This window comes from Falco peregrinus, chromosome 2 (assembly GCF_023634155.1).
Source record: "Falco peregrinus isolate bFalPer1 chromosome 2, bFalPer1.pri, whole genome shotgun sequence".
NCBI lineage: Eukaryota > Metazoa > Chordata > Aves > Falconiformes > Falconidae > Falco > Falco peregrinus.
The window spans coordinates 112,695,340-112,714,045 of record NC_073722.1 but is presented as its reverse complement, the minus strand read 5'-3'; the positions used below and the strand labels follow the sequence as shown (position 1 = coordinate 112,714,045).

The following is an 18,706-nucleotide window of genomic DNA, read 5'->3' as shown; positions in this document are numbered from 1 at the left end:
GCTACCTGCCATGCCTGGCCGCGGGGCGAGGGGTGCGCAGCGTGTCCCACGGGCCCTACCGGCCCCGGCGCCCGCCGCGGGAAGACGCCGGGGTTTGAGCCGTTCTGCCGGCGCTCGCCCGTTCCCCGCCGCCCGGGAACGGGGCCGGCGGGTGCGGAGACCCCGCGCCACCGGCGGGGCGCCCCCTCAGCCCCGCGGGACCCGCCGGGCGCTGGCCCGCCCCGGCCGCGGCCCGCCCGCCTGGCGACCTTGCGGCCTGCGGGAAGGTCGCATGCAGCCGGGGCGGCAGCGAGCGGCCGCGGCGGCCGGTGACCTTGACCGGGCCCCCCCTGGCCGTGCCCCCCGCCGCCCCGCCTGGCGCGGGGCCGCCGCGGCAGCCCGGCCCCACGCCGCGGCCCCGCGGCGGGTGCGGCGGCCGCCCGGAGGGGCGTTTCGGGCGCGGCCCCTTTAAGGCGTTGCCGCCGGGCGCGGAGGTTGGTCCCGGGCGGCGCGCCGTAGCGGCGCGGGGTCGCGGCACCACGTGGGGCCGGAGCGGCGCTGTCCTTCGCGGCGGGCGGGCGCGGCGCGGCCCCATGGTCATTAAGGCGGACGAGATGCCGCCGGCTGCCGTGCCGGCCGTCGCGCAGGGCGCCGAGCAGCAGGAGCCGGCCCCCCGCGGCAGGAGGCCGGCGGAGACGCAGCAGCGCCCCGGTAAGGGGGGGCGCTGGGGCCTGCGGAGGGAGCGCGGGCCGGGCCGCCCGCCCCCGGGGGTGCTCGCGCCGGCGGGGCAGGCTCTGCCGCCGCCTTGCCTGGGGGGGCGGCGGGGTGCCGGGGGAGCGGGCCCCGGGCCCGCGGCGGGGCCCCGCGGTGCTTCTGCCAACTTAGGTTGCTCCTCCCGGCAGGGCAGAGCCCGGCGGAGCGGCCCGGGCCCGGCCCGCCTGCCCCGCCGCGGGGTCGGGCTCCCGGCGCCCCTGGGCCCCGCATTTCTCGAGGGGAGGCCGGGCCGGGGCCCGACGCCCGCCCGGCGGCTCGGGGAGGCTTTGCGCAGCCCCGGGGAGTTGCTGGCCGCCGGGGCCGGAGGCCACCGGGCCGGGAGGCGAGTTCCCCGCGGCTCTTCCGCGTCCCGGCGAGGCCGAGCGGGGGCCCGGGGGAGCGGCGGGGCCGTGGCCGGGCCTGTCCCGGCGGAGCGGGGAGCCCCGGGCCCGGTGAAGGTCACCTTCACCGGGCCGCACCACCACGCGGCCGCAGGCGGGGGGGGGGGGGAGCGGCCGCTCGGGGCCCCGTGAGCTCCCTGGGCCCGGCCCCGCGGTGGCGGGGCGGGCCGGGGCGGAGGCCGGTGCCCGGGCCCTGGCGGCGGGGAGCGGCCTCCGGCGGCGCCGAGCAGAAAGCGGGCGGTAGGGGCGGCCCCGGGCCGCGCGCGGTGGGTGCCCCCGTGGGTGCGCCGGTGGTTGGGCGCTGGTGCGGAGGGCGGGAGCGGGCCGCGCTCCCGGGCGTGGGGTGCGGGAGCCACTGGCGCGTTGGGAAACAGCCACAGCAACGTGGGTTTTCCCAGGAAGGGCAGGTGGCTTGTTGGCAGCTTCAGCGGGAAACTGCCTGTCCTAACCGGCTCCTCGCAGGCTGCGCTTGCGTTAAATCAGAGACGGGGGGGCTCAGGCCAGGGGCGAGGTGCAGCCCCTGCCCGCACGGTCCCCAGCACCTCCCCTAGGTGCAGACCCCGCGGGGGGCTGCCCCTGCTCTGGGTGTTGCTCTGTAGGTGCGTTCTGTCTTCATGAAGTTAACAGTCCCGAGCGCTCACCTCGGGCTCACCCTTTTTCTCTGATCTTTAGTGTGCAAGGAAAAAGAAAAGCAGAAGCAGTGTGGTTTGTGGCTGGCCTTCAGCCCCGGGGCACTTGTATCCGCTCAGCGAATGACCTACCGCTTCCTCCCTCCCCTGATTTTTATGGTGGCAAGGTGAATTTCTGAAGTTTGTCACCTAAAGCAAAGTTCACTGGCTCTTGGTGCTGTAGCAGGTTGGACATGGTTCAAGAGCGAGGAGCGTGGTACTCAAAGCCCCCCCCCGCACACCGTTTTTCACAGCAGGCGTAACGCTTGCAGTGCCAGCAGCTGGGTTAAAATGTTACGCAGTGTAATCCCTGCCTCTCCGGGCGCAGGCTGGTTGCTGAAGGAGGCAGGGAGGTGGAAAAATCCTCCCCTTGTTTCAGCGCTGTGCGATTGCTTAGGCACCTCCTGGGTCTGGGGAGGAGGAGGGGGAGGAAGGTTCCTGTCTTGTCTGGGAGCCCGGGGCTGAGGCGGTGCCTGTGGCAGCACAGCTCCTAGGCAGAGGTGCTGCGCTGGGTGGTGGTGGTGGGGGCAGCCTGTCCCCGCTGGCGACAGCCTTCTGGTTCAGCTTCCCAGGCCTCTCCTTCTGCCAGGGGAAACCCAGCCTCGGCAGTGGGGTACCCCCCACGGCCCGCATGGCGCCCATCTGGGGCAGCCTGCTTTGTCCGAGGGTGGCCCTGGGTGCTGCTGGGCAGCGGGCAGGAGCCTGGTGGGCCTCTGGTGAGGGCATGCACCCTCTGCCGTGCCACACTTTGGGACTTGGGCACTGCCTTCTCCACCTCTGAAGGGTGAGAGGGCTGTTGGCTGCTGATGGCTGCCTCCAAGCTGGACAAAACTACATCCTTCCAAGTGCAGAAACCCAGCACCATGTGAACACTTGAGGCTCCTGTGATGATTTCTGATGGAGGCAGTTAGGGGTTAAGTTACCTTTCTTACTAGCTCTCCTGAGATCGAGACCACCACTGTGTGCAGTGTTTCTTGGGTTATTTTTGTTAGTAGGCTTGCCACTGCCTTAGAACAAGTTTGTCTGCTGTGCAAGTTTCTCAGTGGTTCTAGCTACCGTAAAATGCTTTTCAACCTTGCCTTGCCCAAAGATTTGCTCTTTTTCTAGCTAGGCCTCTCCATCTCTGTTCTTCCTGGCTGCCCATATCTTCAACCACATCTTCTGTTAAAAAAGCAGAGAATGCAGGTGATAATGGAAAACTGCTGTGGAGGTAAGTGTAGCTGTGCATTAGCAACAAGGTCAGAAGACTGATTCTTAATCTCGGGGATCTGCTATCGCTGTCTGTCGCCTGACCTTGGCGGTTTGCTGGTGTTTTGGAAAGGGCTGAATTGCTGGCTGTCGGGGCTTTTTAATATGTGGTTGTAACAGGCTTCAGGGGGAGAATTGGAGGAATATTGTGCAAGAGAAATCTGATCACCGCTACAAGGTTAAGAAGAGGAAAGGAATGCGATAACACAACATCTGTGCCCCAAGATGGGGGATGGGGACCCAAGGGGATGGTGTCTGGAGCAGTTCTGCTGGTGGGGTAGCAGAGTTGCACTCCCACTGGAAGCTCGCCGCTCTGCCAGAGCAGCCTTGCTTCTGGGTTTCCCAGCTGAAAAGCGGAAGTAAGTAGGTCAGGAACATGCACCTAGATAAATCCACCCGCAGACCCGCCTCATGCACAGTAAAACCAGCGTTGTGTTGCAGAGCCCTGTGTTTGTCTTTGTCGTGGGTAAATGACTAAACTTGGCAGCACACACGTCTCCTGGCGCAGCTTTCCAGCACTCACTTTGCTTTCTTCAATTTTGCTCTATTGGTTGTACTAGAAAGTTGTTATTTCCAGAAGCTTTGAAGGTCTGAAGTTCATGCATTTTTTTATTTGCATTTGAGAGGTAAAACCAGTCCACAGGGCAGTGCTTGGACAGAGTGCAGAAGGCGAAAACCAGAGCATGGCTACTCCCATGGCAGCGGTGGCAGTTGCTTTTTGGAAGCAAGTCAGTTTTTTGCCAGTAGTAGCAAGGCTGGTGGAGGGTTAGCATTTGGTTCTCGCCTCCTGCAAGCACATGGTTTAAGTAGTGGAGCTTGCACGTACCCATTTGCCAGTTGACCTTCCTGTTGCATTCTACCTCTTTAATGTTAGTGAGTCCGGAATGAGTGATTATCTGGCATTTTCTTGACAATTTGGCATAGATACTTAAATGGGTGACAGGTGTTCCCTCTTGGGGTGGGTGGGAAAATAGATTTACAGTCACCGAAGCAAGCTCTTTTTCTCAAGCTGAAGAAATAACTGCTGTGGTGCTCACCAGCTGCTTGACCAGTCCCGAGGGAAAAATCCTATGAAGCAGGCCACTGAAGTAAGGTTCCCTACAGCTAAGTGACTTTACAGTAACAGCATGTTTTCTAAAAAAATGTGTTTCCTTAGTTTGCCCTTCCCTTCCACTTTAAAGAGGAAAGCTCTACTGCAACCTGTTGATGCGCCTGTGGGCTCAGAGGAGTTTTATGTAGTTACTGTCCAACAGCATAAAACTGCAGGATCATGACTCTGGCCCTGCTTGCCTAGAGCTCCTGCAGGTCAGGTTAGCTTGACATCAGCCCTCCTTTCCCAGCTCTGTGCTAGCTAGCATCCTGCTGCTGTGGCTGGGCAAGACTGGAAGTGTAATGTGGATATTGCCTGCTAGCAAACTGCATTGGAGTGCCCTGCGCGCAGGCACTGGGGGTAACGTGCTTTTACCATCAGTGGCACTGGAGCCTGTGAAGCCTCTGCCAGCCTGGAGGCTCAGTGTGTGGGCTCGGCTGTGCTTAAGGTGGGCTCCGGTGCCAGCTCGGGTCATGGCACTGTGCGAGGTAGGATGAGGTTGCTCAGTGTCCTGGGCAGAAGGGATTTTGCAGGATGGGCGAGTTCCCCAGGCTGCTGCCTTGCAGCGTGCCCTTGCCCAGCTGTGGGGAGCAGCCACCCAGCCTGTTTCCCTGGGGCTGTGTGTGGCCCCAGGCAGCTGGCGTGGGGCTGCCCTGGTGGGAGGCTGTGGGCTGATGGGCACATCTGTGCCGTGGGATGCAGCAAGGCAGCAGGAGCTGCTGAGGACAGTGTTGCAGCCGTCTGCTCTCCTCTGCGAACCCTACCCAGAGCTCCCTGTTGCATTTGTGGGTCCAGGGGCTCGGCCACGTGAAGATTCATGTAGGGCTCTCAGGACTGGCAAAGTTGGTCTTTCCAGGCTTGTGCTGCATGGAGTTTTCCCTGGAGCTGTTGTGGTGACAGGCACCAGTGGTAGCACGGGGTGAAGCCAAAGCCTTCCCTGTGACACTCTGGAGCAGTGGCTCCCAGTGCAGCTGCTTCTGTCTGCAACCTGATGTTCTGCTGGTCCCCCTGCACCCAGAGTCTAACAGGCTAGCTCACTGTCTTGGGCCCTCGCCGTCTCGGTATCTTTCTGCAGCTAAGGTATGTCCCAGAATAAGATACATGTACTTTGAGAGTTATCGACTGATTCTCAGTACCTGCCTGAAATGTGATTCCTTCGTTCAGCTCTCTTCTCTTTAAAGTTGAGAAACATGCTCTTCCTGACATAGTTGATGTTTTTGCTGGTGCTGGTCTTTGCACTTTGCCCTAGGTCCTAGTCTTTGTTCCTGTTTTCTGTGATGTTTGAATTGCATGTTGTTGTAGCAGGATCACCTAGCCAGCTGGGTTCAGGACTAATTTTCCGAAGTTTTGGCCAGACAGAAAGTTTACAAATGGGTTTAAATGTGGCTCCCAGATGTGGAGAGCACAGCGTGGGTAACTCAGGGTGCCAGATGCAAAGTATGAGGCATTTTGGTGCTTGTAAGTGCCTGAGCCAGCAGCTGTGGGACCCCATGAGTGCCCTGGGGCATGGCTGCAATGCAAGTGTCCCTGTATCGATACAAATACAGAAAAGCCACAAACAGGCTGGAATGCGGCTTGAGTTGTTTAGGTGTATCCAGCCAGATTTTACTGTGGATGCACCAGAGCTAGGAATGAATAATTTCCCCACCTGCCATCCATGGATTGTTAGTGCCAGAGGAGAGGTTTCCAGACCAGCAAGCCCAGGGCCCTTGTCGAGAGCGCTGCATGCTGCAGCCCCACTACGCTCACTGTGTGGGTCGGTCCCCGGTGTTACAGTGCTGCTGAAAAATAAATGCAGTGTTTATACCTCTACCCACAGATGGGTTATATCCAATTTGGGTTTAATGATGGCAGTAGAGCTGCTCTCATATTTCAGCGTGGGCCCTTAGTAAAAGCAGTGTTTGTTGCACCTAAAGTGCTGGATGTTTCTGGGAAGCTGTGGCTTCCACCAGGGAGGTAGCTGGAGGCACTTCTGCTGTCTCCCACCTCCCCTGATGGGATGTCCTGCAGAAACGTTTCCACTGGGGCCATCTCTGGAGCTAATACCTATTAATTTAGTCAGTTTATTTACATTCATTAAACTATTTATTTTGTTTGATTTATTATTCAGCTAAAATTTAATTTGCATTTGCTATACTGACACCAGCCTTTGCATGTTAAAGCTAGCACATACCCCGCTGCTCTGAACGTGCTTTGGCTTGAGCTGAAGAAATGCTGCTTGGCCTCATGAGACCTGACCAGGTACTGCTCCAGGGGGAGGTTTTGCCTCTTCAGAGGTCTGTGGATAAAGAGGAAGAGTTGAAGCTGTCAATACATCTGAACTCCTTCAAAATAATCGGAAAAACAGGAGTTACTGGTGCAGTCTGAAAGTTGGTGCTGGCTTGCGAGGCCAAGGGGTGCCTTGTCTGAGGCTCCGAGGCCTGGCAGCTCCTGCGCCGGAGGAGCAGCCATGGGGGTGCCTGGGGCCCCTTGCTTACTGGGGCAGGAGCTCACATGAGTTGGAGCGGGACAGACCTTGCTTCTGATTCCTCTCCTCTTTAAAAGGACAACAGAAGCTAGTCAGGGTTTCCTGTGGAGAGCTTTGGGTCTGTTCCTCAGCCCATTTCTGCCTTTCTTCTGGCAAGTGGCTTGCTGGCATGGAGGCTCAGGGGGCTGCTCCTGGCCTTCCCGGGGCCGCCTCTGGAGGAAGGGATCGCTGTTCCTGTGTGTGCTGTGTTGGCCTTGAGCAAGCAATCACATGAGCGCTGCGGTCTTGGGTTAGTTTTAGTTTTGAGATTGTTGTGGCACGTATTTTTCCTCTGCTTGGTGCAGAGTTGTGCCCCTTCCCGTCCTTGAAGCCATGACGAGCGCTGAGGAAACCTGTGCTGGGGCTCAGGCTGCCCAGGACTTTGGAGGTTGGCAGGTTTGCTACCCAGACATGAAGGCTTTCCCGGGCAGGTCCAGGGCTGGCCAGTTTAGGCTGTGGCTCTTGCACATCACACTGCGTGTCTGAAAGTTCCAGCTCTTCACAAGTGTCCCAAGAAACCGGGGCGGCTGAAGGGACCCGAGCAGCTGAACGCTGCGGGATGCACGGAGGGCCACGGTGCCTGGCTGGTCCCGGCAGGACAAGGCGAGGAGCCAGGTGGCTGCGGCACGGCCTCACCAGAGGCATGCTGCGGCCTGCTCGGCTGCAGCCTCCCTGGGGCGCCCTGTGCTTGCCGAAATCTCTGGCTCCATAATCTCTGCTTTAGTTGCTGGGATTTCTTAAAGTAACAATAAGAGAGGAGTTGTGTTTGGGGGCGGGTGTGTGGTTTTGTGGTTTGTTTGCGTTTGATACAGCAGAGCAGGGTGAGAGGACAGAAAATTCGTCTGGAGACTGCTTATTGATTCAGTGCCTGGCTGTTTTGTGCTTGTCCTGCTTAGTATGGATGGCTGTGCCTGGGCCCAGCCGTGCCATAGTAACTGCCCTCGCCTTGTAATTCAATGCATCCACTTGCTTACAGGTTTGGCAGCGCTGAAGCGCTCCAGCAGTCGTCCCATGCTGCACTGGTGCAGCACTCGAGATCGGGCTATTTATAACCCCCCTGGGCCGGGGTGATTGGGCCGGCATCCCTCCGCGAGTGTGCCTGAAGAACCTGTTAGACACACGTCTGGTTTTGTTCTGGCGCGGCAGGGAGAGGAGCGCTTCAGCTGCGGGAGCTACTTTTGGGCTTTGCGGGTACTGTGGTGCTGTGAGCGTGGCGGCTGGGGAGCGGGGCGACGGTGTGCGGTGGATGAAGGTTGCTGACCAGCGCTTTGGGGGAGCTGCTGTGAGCCTGGTGTCCGATCCTGGCAAGCACACAGGACATGAGCTCAGGGCGCATGGGATACTGCACAAAGTCAGCTGCTGGCCCTCTGTCTTGCCACCCTGGGGCCAAGTAGGGTTTTTCTGTGGAGAAGGAGGCCTTCTGCGTGAGAAGGCGAGCAGGTCCTGGCTGCAGCAGGTGAGGGCTGCCACGTGGGAGTTTGCCTTGCGGGGACTTCAGTATATGTGTGCAAACAAAACTGAATTTTCTAACTTGGTGCTGTATGAGCCAGCCTGCCTGTGATCATGGGGAACAGCCTTTTTGCAAACTGCTGCAGGCATGTCACTGATCTAATCTTCCAGACGCGCAGCTTTAACTCGCCCGATGAGAGGTCACCCCTCTTACCAAAGCCTGCCATGAGCTGCACCATCTACCCGGAGATACCAGAAGCTGCCCAGTATGCTGGGTTGTATCCAGACATCATCCCCAGCGAGGCAGTGACTGGAAGCCTGCAGAAGTACGCTGAATACATCCAGGACCTATCCAAGGCCAAGGACGATGAAGGAACAGTGACGGTCTGTGATAAGAGCTGTTTGAAACCCAGCGTTGGCGCTGCTGGTCTGCTCCAGCAGACAGAGGCATCCGGTGCGGTGGCTGTCCTTCCAGCCGACCTTGGGGAAGGGCCGGCAGGGCTGGTCGATCATGCCCTGTCGCTTGAGGTCTGCCAGAGCTGCATGAAACTTGAGGACAGCAGCTTAGCCCATAGATCCTGCCGCCGGGAGGAGCACGTGGCAGCAGCTGACGGGGGGGATGCAGCCCCTGGAGCACGTCCCACCGGCCAGGGCCACGGTGATGGACAAGCAGCCTTGTGTTTAGACACAGCCTCGGTGGGCCCAGACAGCATGCCAGAATGCAGAGGTACTGATGTCTCTCTGGGGAGCCCTGGGATGCCGCCTTCTGCTCTGCCAGCAAGCATGGGGAAAATCCTGCCGGCCCAAAGGACAGTTGTGCTGCCTGTCCCCACTGAAGAGGTGTCACCTGAGGTGCGAGGCACAAGTACTGGTTTTGTAATGACAGACCCCACTGTCTGCCCCGGCAGTAGGTCCAGCTGTGATCCTGACTCTCAGGCGCAGGCACTGCCCTCAAAGCAGCAGCAGCAGAAGAAGAGGAGAAAGAAAAAGAAGCTCACACTGCTAGGTGCTCAGTGGCATGGCACTCTGTCACGCTCTGTGTAGACAAAACACTGTATGCCCGTCATGGTGGTGGTGGCTGCATGTGCCCGTGGGATGGGGCAGGATGAAGGGCAGGGGAGGCCAGGTGATGTTTTAACTTCATGGCAGAAGGAAAAGGAGGAAGGTGGTGAGATATCCCACCCGGGGTGTGTACCACAGAGGGGACTGTCCCTTGTCAGTGAAACAAACATAAGGGGGGTTTGCTTATTATTTTTTTTTTTTTAATTCATATGGCAAATCTTTCTCTTGTTTGTGGCTGCAAACGTGGCCCTTGTAAAGGATGGGAGCGGATCTGCAGCAGGCAGGAGCATGGGGCAGTGAGGGACTGGAGCAGCATTTGCTTGGAGTCTTTGGCTCGCTTGAGCTGCCATGGGTGGGAGACGCCTGACCTGCAGCGATGGAGCGGCTCCGCGGCTGCCCTGAGCGCAGCGATGGCATGTTCCTTCACCTGGTGCATCTTCCCAGCACTGTGGGGACAGTGGGGCCCCAGCCACTTGCTGCAGTGTGGGAGGGGAGCAGCCGCCTGCTTGGCCGCATCTTGCTTTTCTCCTCTCCTGCTTCTCCCCAAGCTGGTGTACCATGGCTGGAGTCGACGCCAGTCACTCCAGCATGGCACCAAACGGTAAGTCAGAGTGGCTTTTGTTCTTGCCAGGACTTCTAAGATAGGAGAAACTCAGGGTTTTTTTTATTTTTAAGTCTCACGGTCAAATTTTGCCTTTGTCACTGTATTTTGGTTTTGTTCAGTTGCTGTGCAGTGGCCGAATTTTGGTCTCGAATGCTGTCTTGCGGTGCACCCAGCAGCATGAGGGGATGTGCAGTGTGAGTGACCCGGGCTGGCTGCTTGGTTTCTGGTTTAGCACTGTGTGTGCTCTCCATGCCAGCGGCAGGTGTCTGGGCTGCAGGCCCAGCTGGCCGCAAGATCGTGCAGAAACTCTCATGCTGCTCAGGATTCGAAATGCTTTTGAGGAGGGAAAGGCAGAATTTGGGCCCTCAGAATGACTCTAGAGCCAGTAACAAGAAATGCGCTCCTAAACTTGGTGACAGAAATGGTAGGGTTTTAATTTCCAGTCTTGTGCCTCTGATAATCTGTGCTGTTACTAGATGCAGGGAAGGGAACTCCTCATCTATGGAGCAGTCCCTCCAGACCAGGCGAACTCACAGCAGCGTAGTGTTGCCATCTTTTTGACCTGATAATTGAAGAAAAGGATTAGTGACTGACTCTGGTTTAGAAGATTTGTTTGAACATTAAGTGATTAACGTTTCCCATAATCTGTGCTATCTATCACTGTATGCAGCCAGCATATTCAGGTTCAGGTGTGCACCCTCTTTCACACCAGGATCCTGACTGGTTGAGTTCGTGAGGTGCCCGTCACCTCTGCAGGCTTGCTGTGAATAGGAAGGGTGATTAAAACAGGGCCTGTCACCTTGGCATGTGTACTTGTCGTCCAGGTGCAAAGACAAAACTTAATCCTTATGTGATCTTCTCTGCCAGGTGCGAGCCTGGGTTGATTCCTCCCGGTGAGGTGGTGTCTGTGCCGCCTTCTCCCCTCCTCAGTGTTTTGCTTTGCCTGTTCTCCTGACGCTGTAGTCTTGCCTGCACTCGAGGTTTGCTCACGCTGTGCTCTGAGTAGCAGTGAGAACATCGTGTTACAGCTCGGCTGCCAGCCAGCACAAGCTGGAGCTCAGCAGCCTCAGCCATGCCTGGGGGTACGCACCAGGGGCTGAAAGGAGCAGGGTCCTTGCTGGGGTGCTGGTGCATCCTGTGGAGTGACAGGGGCGACTGGAGGTCACAGCCTTTGGTCGAAACCGCAGAACTGCATCTCGAGGCTGACGTGTACCCAGGAAGGGATCTCCTTGCTCCATCTCCAGCAGCGTGAGCAGGGCGGTAAGCGGGAGGAGTGGCTGGGTAGTGCCCCCGGAGCGGGTGGAACCGCTTCCCTGTGACTCAGCTGCCTTCCATGAAACAGTCTGGGCTGCATTGCATGGCGCACTCTCCTGTGGGCAAGAGCTCGCAAATAACACAGCTCCTGCCCCCTTTGGGGCTTGAACGTTGAGCAGGTAACAGCAGAGAGGTCTCTACAGGTGTCTTTCGGGTATCCCTGTTGCTCTTCCTGCCATCTTGAGTGTGCTGAAATCAGGTGGCCAATGCTTTTGCCTCCCTCTCCCTGCTGGTGCTGCTGAGGCTGCAGCACAGCTGGTCTGCAGCAGGCAGCACGGGGACCGCTTCCAGGCAGGTGGGTGAAGCTTGCCCATGGGGAGAGCACGCAGGATGTTGGCACGCAGCAGGCAACGCTTCCTCCAGGCAGGCATGCTGTCAGCCAGGGTTGAAACAAAACACACAGTTTTCTTTGAAACATACCCATTCTGTAAAAACCCCACTGGAAAGCCTTTGCTGGCCTTAAATCAAAGGGTTTACCTGCTGGACAGCTGGTCTTTTTCAGTGCAGGCTTAACTTTTGTTTCTAAACTTAAGACAGTGTTGTCTGGAGCTGGATCTTCTGGCATAAGGAGACAGGAAGGTGTTGCCTCAACATGTCTCTTCTGTTACAGAGTGCAGAGCTGTATCAGCCCCAACTTCACTCAAGAAGGGAAAGAGGGATGAAAAGTGCAAATAGGTTGTATTTCCACAGACAGGAAACAGTCTTCAGATTTCTGAAACAATCAGTAGTTTGGGGCTGTGATACCACAGAGTAGTGAACAGCAGAGGTGTGGTCCTGGCTGGTGACTTCTTGTCTTGTGCAGGCTTTCCCTGTCTTTGCTTTGCAGCTGAAGGTGTTTGCTGCATTTGAGGCCAGCATGCATATGGGTGCTCAGCTCTCGTGTGACACATGTCTCCTGGTTTGGTTAGTCCCTATACACTGCTTCCCTTCTCCCCACCTGCAGCTCCAGGCTGGCTGGTTAATTTCTGCTCTTTATGGAGGCACCTTCTTTGCAGGATCTTGCTTAGAAAAAAGACAAGTCACATTTACTCAAAGATGATGGTGTTTCTTTTGGGAATACCCTGCCAACTGTTGTGACACAGGGGTAGCTTCAGCACCCACCTTGCTACTGTTGATGAGTTGGTTGGTTGGAAAGCATCCTTGGTCAAACCTTTAGCATGATTATCAGGTGCAGGGGTGGGCCTGAGCATGGCGTAGGGTAGGCTGCAGGGGCATCAGGACAGGCATCGTGGCTGGGAATGAGAGCAGAAAGGCAGGAGCCAGCACATCCCACGGGCTGCTCCTTCCACGCCTCAGCTGCCAGCAAAAGTCAGCTGTTGGTGAGCAGCACCTCGAGCTTGTCATCTGTGACTCTGTTGGAAAAGCTCCTTGGTCACGGACAGGTGGAGACTGGGGGTCTCGGGTTGGTGGGCAGCACCAGTGCAGCTGTGCCTGGATTTGGCCTTTGGCCGCTGCCACAGCGATTGAAGGTGGGCTCTGCTGGGTCTTCAGCCAGTGCTGCAGCCTTCCTTGTAACCAAGTTCTGCCTCCCATTTCTGGCTGCTAAAGCAGGAGCAAAAGTTCAGGGATCCTTCCCTGCTGGGGTGGGCAGGGGCTGGACTGTGCCTGGCTCAGGAGCCTGGCGGGTCGTCCCGTCAATGGTACAAGCAGCCTCAGGTGTAGCATTTCTGTGATGGCTTTTCTGCTCTCCCTCCTTGTCCTTACATGTTCAGGCAGTCCAGGAGTGTGGCTGTGCTGGCTGCAGGGTGTGACGAGGGGCTCTCCCCAGCCCTCTGGGCATGGTGTGGTTTTTCTGAAACCACATCTCTTGGGGCACTCTTATGTAGAGCTTTTCTTCCTCCTTTCTAGCATGACTGCAGCTTGCTGGAGCCAGAGCCAGGCCTCTTGTCTGGCTTGCCTGTGGCTTCATCTGTCAAAGAAATGAACAGCTTGTGCTGGGGACATAAGCAAAGTGACAGGGAACATGAACAGCAGCTGCTGAGATGCTGAAGGCAGCAGAGGCTGCTTAAGGTAGCTCTGTTACCTGCTGCCTTCTGGAACGGGTGTGCTTTCCTTGTGTTTCTTGCTCTTTTATAGTGTCCTAATTCAGCCTTGACAGTCCTCTCTGAGGCGCGTTGGCTGTTGGCAGCCATAGTCTGGAACAGGAGTATGACCCTCTGGGGACACTCCAGCAGGGCTCATTGCTGCAGCCTGTGTTGCGCTCCAGAGGCGTGCAGGGGATGTGGCGTTTCCAGCCCTGTTCTTGTACACAGTAAAGGTTGGATGACTTTTTCTGGGCTGCCAGAGCAGTTGGGGCTGGTAGGCAGGAACTAGCCGTGGCAGCTTTAGGTCTTCAAGCCACAGCACCAGTCTGCATTTCAGAAGTGGTGGAGGCTGAGCTGCCATCTTCCCTGGAGCACAGCCAGGGCTGGGATGGATGCCTTGCTAGGAGGGGAGGAGGAGGAAAGAGACCTGCCAGGTGGAGCTGGCTGGAGGACTGTAGCTTGGTGCTCAGCAGCCTCATGGTGTTAACCTGGCTTTGAGCTGCTCTGACCCCGTGCAGCCTTTTGGAAAGGCCGTTGCTGCTGCCTGGGAAAGCCCCCAGCCTGCTCCATTTGCGCAGCTGGTGAGCGGCTGCTTGGGAGCACCAAGCTGGAACTGCTGTGTGTGGCTCTGGGGGTCCAGCAGCTGGGTGTGCTGGCTGTGTATGCTGGCACGGGACAGCTGTACTGCAAATGCGCCCCTCAGGGCACTGTGCCTGCTCCCTTCCAGCATTTGCCGTCTGGGCCAGAGGGTCCCCAGGCTGGGGGCAAGAGGGTCTCTTCCTTCTCTCCAAGGGTCTTTTTCGCTGTTCCAGCTTACTCTGGCAGCACCTTGGTCCTCTTTAGCATGGTCTGCAGCCTGGTTTGGTGGGTGTAGGCTGCTCTAGGAGACAAGATTTAGGAAGCTCTATCAGCTCTCTGATGCTGTCCACCTTACTGGAAAAGAAAACTTCATTGCTGGAGCAGTGAAGTAGGTGCAGAGAGCTCCCTTCCCTGTGACGCATCTGTCTAAATGAGCACTTAAAATGTCGTCATCTTTTTCTTGAATAAAATTGCTTAGGCAAAGCCTCGCCCTGGCACCATGGGATCTCTGCGAAGTATTTTGGAAATGCAGAGGGTGGCCAGATGCAGGTAGGGGCGTGGGAGCTGTTTGTGTGCCTGTGGAGTAACCTGGCTCCCACCTGATGCACAGCTTAGCAATGCAACTGCCGTGTCTTCCCCTCCCTGCTCTCCTGGCTCAACAGTAGCGTACCAGGAGGTATGTTAGGAGCTGTGTAACATGTTGGTGCAGAGGTTACAGCTGCCTCTAGGCTGCAAAGCACCACACGCCCATCTCTTTTAATTAAGAGGCTTCTTAAGACTAAGCTGAATGTGTTGTACACTGACCCATCCTTCCTGCTTTCCTTCCCTCCCCTCTCCACACAGGATTTGTGGAAGACGAAAACCCTGCAGGCAAGTGAGAGCATGTTAATTAAGCTGTGAGGGGAAGGGAGGGAAGGGCCTGGCACATCTGTGCCTAGTAAACACCAAGTGCAGAATAAAATGCTTGCTGCCTTTTAACCCCTGGTTCACTTGGGTTGGCCCCAGGATGGTGGTGGTGTCTGAACCAGTCTCCAAACACTCGGTGAGGACTGTCCGTTTGCTCAGACCTTGTCTAAATCCTTCTGTTTTTGCCCAGAGCACCCGTCTGGTGTGGCACTGATGAACGGCAGCGGCCCGCACGAGAGCCTTAAGGACGAGAAGGATGCCAGGCAGAATGGCCATGAGGAGGCTGACCCAGGAGAAGATGGGAACGACCAGGAGGTCATTGTCATACAGGACACGGGATTTACTGTCAAGATCTGTGCGCCAGGAATAGAGCCCTTTTCCCTGCAGGTACCTCCCTTTGCCAGCTGGGGAGGGGAATGGAGGTGGTGCTGGAGGAGGCGGTGGCAGGAAGCATTTGAGCCAGGGCACATGCAGCACGGTCTTCAACCAGCTAGGTTGGAAGGGGCAGAGGACTGTGCCCAGGAAGGCCCCTACTAGCTCCCACAGTCTGGACAGTACTGTGCTCACGGCTCCCTCGCTTGTCCGTCCTTTGGTGGCATTAATTGGGGAAGGAGGCAGCAAGGCATGGAGGGTGCAGGAGAGAAGCTGCCTGACCAGTGGCTTCTAGAGAAAAAGGAAAGAAAAGGAGATGTGAGCAACAGGCTGTCTGGCGCAGGCCTGCCTAGGCTCCCTGAGGATGGGGAGGTGTTTTGTTCCGGATCCCAGGTGTGAAGCGAGGGGAGGGAGAATGAGCTGAGGTGTAGCTTCTCTCTGCCCATCTCAGAGGGGTGCAGGCGTGGACCCGAGCACTGGGGAAATGGCCTTCCCGCTTCTGGGAAAACAGGATTTCTGAGTCTGACTCTCAGGAGGGGAAAATCCCTTGCTTGCCGAATGGTTTTGGCATGATGCTCCCTTGGGCTAACCTGGGCTTAGTACAGCAACAGGTGCTAGCACAGCTCAGGGAGCTCAAGCGGCAGCCTGAGGATCAAGGGAGCAATGCAGTCTTCCCTTCCCCCCTGCACAGAGAGCTCCGCCTGTGTCATGGGGACAATGACATGTGCCACCAGATCAGGACAGGCTTTCACATACCTAACGGATGTTCTGATTTAGCTTAATACTTCACTGAAAATAATTTGAATGAAGTATCTCTAGTTCTGGGGAGAGATGTCTGGAGTCTAAACCCAGTGGGAAGTCTTATCTCCCCAAGACCAGCAGAGAGTGCAGTGAAATTGCATCGCCTGTGGAACTAGTTGTATCTCAGCCTAGCTTTTTTCTCCTTTAAATCCCCTTGGCTGTTAGTTTTAATGGGCTAATAATAGCAGGCCACGTTGTTTACAGCAGCTTATGTAAACTACCCTGAGTCCTGCTGGCTTGAGAGCAGTGTCAGTGATGCTGGAGCCAGAGCAGGGAGGTAGGAGAGCAGCTCTGGTGCACAAGCTGGGGTGGCTTCTTGCATCGCGGGAGCCATACGCTTGCAGGCGGCATGCCCTGGAGGTGCGGCACTGGCGTGGACATGCCGCACTGTGCCGTGGGTACCACAACAAACTGAGTGGAGGAAATAGTCTGTTTTCCATGTGCATCATTCAAAGCCTTGCCACAAATGCACAGTGTGAACGGGTAAGGGAAGAGTCTCTGGGTTCCCCCACCACTTTCTGTTCCTTCTCTGCCACCTCTGTCCCATGCCGAGTGCTCGGCACAGCACCAGGCTGTTACATTTCTGGGTGTCGAGCCCTGAGGGATGGAGCTGGGGTGGCTGACCCTGCTAGAGGTGGCAGTGCCTTCTCAGCAGAAACAGAACTGATCTTCCTGGTAGGGAGAGCCAGAGTCTGCCTTTCTAAGCCTGGAGAGGTAACAAGAGGTGTTTGATTTTGCAGCAGAGGGACAAAGTTTGGCAAGAACACGTGTGAGGATTGAGAATAACTGTCTGGGTCTTTCTCTTCTTAAGGTCTCTCCTCAAGAGATGGTGCAAGAGATCCACCAAGTTTTGATGGACCGTGAGGATACCTGCCACCGGACTTGCTTCTCTCTGCAGCTGGATGGCAATGTCCTAGACAACTTTGCTGAGCTGAAAACTATTGAAGGACTGCAGGAGGGCTCGCTGCTGAAAGTGGTGGAAGGCAAGTTCCTTCAGACTTCAGGAGGGAGAAAGTGAGGGTGTTCATAGGGAGTGGTTTTGGCCACCTGGCAGTCTTTTCCTGTGGTTCCTTTTTGAGACCTGCGTGCCAAAGGAGTAAGCAACTGTGTAATCCGAGTTTCTTTCCTCCCTTTTCACTCATCAGAACCGTACACAGTGCGAGAAGCCAGGATACATGTCCGTCACATTCGGGACCTTCTGAAGAGTCTTGACCCATCAGATGCTTTCAATGGTGTGGACTGTAATTCATTGTCCTTCTTGAGTGTCTTCACTGAAGGAGACCTGGGAGGTATGGGGCAAAAAGGCTTCTCTGGTGTGTCAGTGTTTTCATTCCCCTGACTCCTTGCTTAGTTAAAACACATCATTAGCCATCAGCTGTCCCACATTATTCAGGAGTGCAGAGAAACACTCGGAGCACTTCTGCTTTCCTCCTTGAATAATTACTGGAGGAGGGAACGCTGTGTCTGTCAGCACTGACTTTCTATCTCTGTTCTAGACAGTGGAAAACGGAAGAAGAAAGGTACTGAAATGGAACAAATTGACTGCACCCCTCCTGAACATATCCTGCCAGGTAGCAAAGAGAGACCCCTGTGTGCCCTTCAGCCCCAGAACAGAGACTGGAAGGTAGAGTTCTCCTGTGTCATTAAAACAGCTATCGGCACATTCCTTGCAGCAAACTGATGCTTGGGGATTGAAAGCTGCACTGAAGTGGACTTTGGGATTTGTTCTGCTAGATGCTTAATGAGTGCTGGAATAGCACTGCTTAGCCAAAAGAATAAAGTCCAAGAGCTTGTGTGCAAAGCACTGGACACAGAGTCTGGACATCTGCTGAGCATGAAATGGCCAGTCTGTAGGGAGGGGTGGCAGGGAAGGGAGAACAGCACTTCCCTGCAAAGTCCTGGAGACAGGATCTGCAGATCACTACAAATTACCCTTAGCTTTCCCATACCCTCCCACTTGGATTCTGGTTTAGAAGCTGCCACTTGAAAACCAGTACAGCAAGAAATCCATGCCTTGTGCAGCCCAAAGGCCCAGGGTGTCTGTTTTCACTTATGTCTTATGGTGTGAAAGGCAAACTGAGGCAAATTAGTGAACTGCAGACGGCTGGAGGAAGGCTGTGCTCTTGAGACCAGGTGGTTGGTTTTTTTGTAAGCTGTTTCTGGAACCAAGCAAGGGCGGCAGGTAAAAGGAATCTGGTATGTACGTCGAATGGCTGTGTAATTCAAGGGAATTAATTCCCGCTGACAGGAGTTGCTTCTGTTGTGTTTTTCTGTGTAGCCTTTGCAGTGCCTAAAGGTATTGACAATGAGTGGCTGGAACCCTCCACCCGGTAACCGGAAAATGCATGGGGACCTCATGTATTTGTATGTCATCACCGTGGAGGATCGGCATGTCAGTATCACCGCATCCACTCGAGGATTTTACTTGAATCAGTGAGTAACTAAGATTCTCCCTGACCTGCCCTGCAGTAGGGAGCTTGCCATAGCCCACTGGAAAAGAACCTACAAATAATTGCTGCTTTATTTTTTTTTTGGTGGAAAACAGCCTATTTTAATTTGCTGCTCTCATGGGTTTGTAGGAGTTGCTATACTGGATTGGGCTGTTCAGTTATGCCTGGTACCACTTCTCCACAGCAGATAAATGCCTGATGCTGTAGGGAAAGTTTAAACATTCCATAATGTTATCAGCCAATTACAGCATTTTGAGTTGGGAGGGAATTCCTCCCTGACCATTGCACCTATCTTGTTTTGCCCTAAAGTAAAAGCACAGCCTGTCAGAATTTTCTAAGCTGGGCACAGATTGGACTAGGTTTCTTTTTATCATGAGGGACTGTTAAAATGGCTGTGCTGTGCCTGTCAGAGTGGCTGTACTGATGGAAGTGCTGCATCCATCCAGCCCAGTAGCCTGTAACACAGAGAACTTCAGAGCAACAGACCCTGCTGTACCTGA

The 18,706-nt window shown here is 55.9% G+C and overlaps 1 protein-coding gene across 1 annotated transcript in view; it reads left to right on the top strand.

Moving 5' to 3' along the window:
- The first annotated feature begins 105 nt into the window (after window positions 1-105).
- CLUH (clustered mitochondria homolog) overlaps window positions 106-18,706 on the top strand; it is a 40,897-nt gene continuing 22,296 nt past the window's right edge. The window contains exons 1-6 of the mRNA XM_055797717.1: window positions 106-690; window positions 14,774-14,970; window positions 16,568-16,739; window positions 16,902-17,045; window positions 17,253-17,380; window positions 18,035-18,189. Coding sequence (XP_055653692.1) covers window positions 573-690; window positions 14,774-14,970; window positions 16,568-16,739; window positions 16,902-17,045; window positions 17,253-17,380; window positions 18,035-18,189 — 914 coding nt within the window. The 5' untranslated portion in view covers window positions 106-572. The remainder of the gene's footprint in view (window positions 691-14,773; window positions 14,971-16,567; window positions 16,740-16,901; window positions 17,046-17,252; window positions 17,381-18,034; window positions 18,190-18,706) is intronic.